Source organism: Eptatretus burgeri, chromosome 5 (assembly GCF_056783735.1).
Source record: "Eptatretus burgeri isolate ZD-2024b chromosome 5, Ebu_testis_v1, whole genome shotgun sequence".
Lineage (NCBI taxonomy): Eukaryota > Metazoa > Chordata > Myxini > Myxiniformes > Myxinidae > Eptatretus > Eptatretus burgeri.
In genome coordinates, this window is record NC_140965.1 from 11,462,535 (window position 1) to 11,467,534 (window position 5,000).

Genomic DNA, 5,000 nt, shown 5'->3' on the forward strand with positions numbered 1-5,000 from the left:
AGGAAGTGGTGTATAGCTGCAGATTACAATTTGGTACAGTTGTGCATCTTTTGATGTGCAACAAAGTGCTTTATTGTTTTGAGTTTTTCTCAGTGACGGACTGTTTGGCCTCTGATTCAACAGTCTTGGATACCCCACTGAGCCACAAAGCACCGCCACGGCGGTGTCACATTGCACGGCGACTTGGGAAACAAACGTAGCACTTAAGTTATGGGGATGGCATTTTGGGGGATGAGAAGTTCCCCTTGTGCACCCGGCTTCCTCGCTGTGTACTCAGGCCGTGCACAGGGAAAGCCCGTTCGGTCCACCTCGCCAACAAAAGCCGGAAATCCATGCTTTTCCTGCCCTGTTCGCCCCACCCGTCGTGGAGGGTCGTGGCCAGAGCCGGTGGAGATTGTCCCGTTATTGTCTGGCCTTGCACTAAAATCATTGTGCCAAGGACGTTTGACCAATGGACAAGGAGGGAGGGTACCTTTCAGCTCATCCAGGCCTATTGCTGCTTGCTTTAAATAATAAACGAGTCGTTAATTGCAAATGATTGGGGACGTCTTTATCTTTCCTTCCCCTGTTTTGTGGCAAGAAGAGCGTTGTTTAAACGGATCTGGTCAGCCATGAAATTTGATAGCAAACCACAGCTGTGGTCAGCACTCTACTCTTTAGCTGTGATGCTTTTTCTGGGACGAGCTTATCTCCCACCTGTCAGTTTTGTGTTTGCACAACAAGCCCGGTGTGATAATGCGTCGTGAGTTGTCGTCGTCTAAATTTATCTGAAACTGTCAGGCTCTTTGATAAAAGACCAACAAAAGATTATGGTGCATCTTCGTGCCCGAGTGGAAAGCAAGAGAGAGTTTCTATGCTTGTGATGGAAAAATCCTGCTTGTCTTTTTGCTGCTGATTCCATCCTCTGCCGTATTGTTTCTCATCTTTCAGACAGACAGACAGGCAGGCAGCAGCCTCTTCCCTCTCTGTCGACCTCGATTGAATCAGAAGCTGGTCCAACACTGAATACATCGTTCAACCCCGACAAATCCCACACACACACCCCCTGTCTCTTTCCGAAGGGACCGTCTGGCAAACCCTCCCGTCTACTTCCTAAACAAATCACTTGAAGAGGTTGAGTCAAACGTTTGGGCCTCACCATCAGCCATGATCTTTCTTGGGTGAACCATATTTCCAAGATAGCCTCCAAAGCCACCTGCCAACTCGGCGTCCTCCATTTTGCAAGGTTTGTCCTTGGCCAGTCTGAACTCTTGTCCACCTACAAGGTCTTCATTCACAGCTTGATGGAGCACTGCTATCCCCTTTGGGCTGGCCCCCCTGCCTCACACCCTGCCCTTCTTGATGCCTTGGAAAGCAAAGCCCTCAGTCAATGGGATCTCCCATGACAAAGCTGTTTGTCTGGCCTTGTTGCTTTCGCTTTGCATGCAGGTTGGAGGAATCTCTGTATTCTACGGTGTTCTTTTTGGACTTGCACCTTCTGGTCTCTCTTGGTTCTGTCCCTCCCAGGTTTCTGCATGGTGCACACGGTCTGCCAGTAACACTCTTCTTGTTAAACTCCCCAAAATCCAGGCTCACTGCTCACATCCACTCATTCGTGTTAACTTTTATAACATCCTCTTTTTTTCTCTCTCTCACTTGTTGAACCAACTTCCCCAGTGCACTCAGTCACATTCTTCCCTCCAGGGCTTCAAGACAGCTGTTCACCACTACCCTCAGGTCATTCCCCATTCATACTCATGAGCCCTTCTACTCCATAAGACTCCATTCTCAAGCACTCTTGTTTTCCATGTTGTTGTGATTTACCCCCTCTCTCTCACCTCTTCTCATTTGTTAGTTGGTTTGTTCCTTTTCTGTTTCATCCTCACGTTCATCTTCCTCTTGCTGTGTTTCCTTCAACTTGTGTGCAGCTTGTTCACCCCCATGTGTTTCTCTCTCTCTCTCTCTCTCTCTCTCTCTCTCTCTCTCTCTCTCTCTCTCTCTCTCTCTCTCTCTCTCTCTCTCTCTCTCTCTCTCTCTCTCTCTCTCTCTGTGTCTGTGTCTGTGTCTGTGTCTGTGTCTGTGTCTGTGTCTGTGTCTGTGTGTTGCATCATTGGTTGGGACGTGGCTATGCCGCTGATGCAGTGTCCCCCTTACCAGTACACTGGTGCTCATTTTGCCGACCTCGGAAGGATGACAGGCTGAGTCAACCTCCTGGTGTATTTTTAATTTAGTGGCCAATGGGGATTGAACTCAGGACCCTGGGATCCCAAGCCATCACCCTAACCACGAAGCCAACACCAGGCTTCCCCTCCAAATTATCACATTCTCACTCTCACTTCTATTCTGCTGTTGGTGTTTCCCCTTTCCTTTTTGTTCCTTACCATTTTGCTCTAACTCTTCCATGATCCCCATCATGTATTATTTATAGAAGATCATCATCATGCAACCAAATTCTCCATCCCCTGGTGAAGTGGTGATCTGGCAAAAACAAACAACCTGACCCAAAAATGTTACATATTCAGAGATTATATTGGCAAGTCACTTCTCGCAGCGGGAGACGTGTGTGTGTGTGTGTGTGTGACAAGGACAAATTGATTCCGATTTGGTGAAGATCTGAATTTATTGAGCGATTCTTCACCATCGAAAGATGGGGCCAAAATTATGTGGTGTGCAGCATGATATTTCAAAAAGTTGTGGATGAGTTGTGACAAAACTCGGTGGATGAGTTGGTTAGGTGACAAGAACAAGTGGATTAGATTTTGGTTCAGGTCCGGATCCAGATCTGGCCTGTCATTGGGATACAAAACATATAAACTGTTCAGCCTGGTGGAGGTATGCGTTCTGCCGCGTGCTGCTGTAGTTGTGTAGTTACATGTCTCAGATAATTTTTCGTCAATAGAGTGGCATTGCCGACTTACTTACTCACTTATTTATTTATTTATTTATTTATTTATTTACCTACTTACTTCTTTATTTATTTATTTATTTACCTACTTACTTCTTTATTTACTTATTTACTTATATATTTACTTCCTTATTTACTTTATTTATTTGATCCCCTTCCTTATTAATTTTTTTATTATTTTAAATCTTTCTCTCAGCAATAGGAAAGAAAAGTCCTTTCTTGATCAGATGTGTCAATAAGGTTTTGAAGTGCTGATACCTTCCGAACACCATCTGTCCCCTCACTGGGTCTTTTGCCAACCATGTCAAATGTGGCTTTGATATCGGCTTGATTTCATAAAAACTTTTTCTTATCCCCGTGTCTTGTGGATTTTTGGTTACCATCACTCGGGAAACGGCTCCATAAACCATACCATCACTCGGCCCTCCTCTTGTGTTTCAGTTCTTACTCCACACATTTACCTTCTCACAAATCTCGCTTTGTATGTTTTTTGTTGTTTTTTTTTTTAACCTCCAACATGTACTCTTCCAAGGTGGAATTCCTACTCCGCAAGTTGACCACCGCGATGGGAGCACAGTGGCAGGAGGATAGTGCGGAGGTGGGACCCCTGGCTTCCATCATTGGCCAGAATGGCCAAGAGTTGTCCGTCTGGGAACTCGTCGCGTTGATTGACTTGCGCCCATTAGCGCCTGGCGCTGACCGCCTTGCTCTCACACTCGCCATCGACGAAGTCTACCAAGAGCTCCTTATGGATATCATAAAGAAGGTGAGCTGTGATTTTTTTTGGGAACTCTTTGTTTGTGCAGTACTTTGGTTGCCCCAAACATTAACTCGTAAGCTTGTAAAATGGAAATGGACTGACTGAGACTGCATAACCTTGACGATGCAACAATGCTTGACTCGATGGAATAATGCTTTAGGATGTTTTTTTTTTTTTTTTGTAATATGTGCACTTGATACGAAGTTGTATAATGATCCTTTTGCTCACTCGTGTGTATGCCATGGATTGGCAGTCATCTGCTCTTGTTGAATAAAATGCAAGTCCTGGCAGATTCTGAGGAAAGCAATCACAAATTGGTGGATAGATAGATGAATGCCTTTTTTCACTGACGAAGTCGCCGGAGGCATTATGTTTTCGAGTTATCCATTCATACTAACGTACGTACGTCCATGCTAATTTTCTGTCTTCTCTGCAACCACTTATCCGATTGACACGAAATTTTCACCATCGGTGCGATTGCTCATGCAGAATGTTTTCATAATAATTGTGACGTGGTGTGGCAGCCATGTTGGAAAAAAAAGGTAAAACTTCAGACCTCTGTCTCTGAAACGGCTCCATAAACAAAAAATTGAAACTTGGCCCGTGTGAAGTACTCCCCATGGGAAACAAGGGTGGTTTTTAAATTTATTTATTTATTTATTTTGATGTCATAGGTGGCTTCGTTATGCTATCATAATTACATACGTCAAACACTTTTTCCAATCAGTATGAAAAATTTTGAGGGTCATCGAGGACTAAATTGTATGGTGGGGGGTGGGGGGGGGATGATGACTTCATCAGTCACATGGTTTGGCAGACATGCAGTTTATAACAAAAAAAAAACCTTCAAAAATTTTCTTCTCTAACACGGCCGAAAAAATCAAGGCAAAACTTTACAGGTATGATCACCTATCCATGAGAACAAAAAGTTCTCTGCCTATGAGGTCATAGGTCACATGGTTTGGCAGCTATGATGTTTTTTTTTTGTTTTTTTTTCAAGAATAAACCTTTTAAAATCTTCTCCAGAACAGCTTGACAGATTGAGGGGAAACTTCACCCACCTGTTCCCCAATCCATGTGGATGCCAGTGTGTTGATGAATAATTAATAGGTCACATGTTCTGGCAGCCATGTTGGATTCAATAAAAATGTTATAAAATACTATTTCTGTTGAACCGCTTCATCAATCGACGTGAAACGTCAATAATATGATCTCGCAGTCATGGGGAATGTATCTTTAAAATTTAAACCTGATTGGACGCATGCTCTGGCAGCCATAATTATTTGATATTTTGAATCTGGGTTTAGGGATTAAAACCAAACTTGGTACAAGTATGTATAATGATGTAATAATGTG

The 5,000-nt window shown here is 43.7% G+C and overlaps 1 protein-coding gene across 1 annotated transcript in view; it reads left to right on the forward strand.

Annotated features, from left to right (window-relative positions):
- The window catches only part of LOC147025846 (switch-associated protein 70-like), a 91,975-nt gene that overhangs the window by 29,116 nt on the left and 57,859 nt on the right, over window positions 1-5,000 (forward strand). Inside the window, exon 4 of the mRNA XM_085880722.1 lies at window positions 3,417-3,650. Within this exon, the coding sequence (XP_085736848.1) occupies window positions 3,417-3,650 (234 nt within the window). The remainder of the gene's footprint in view (window positions 1-3,416; window positions 3,651-5,000) is intronic.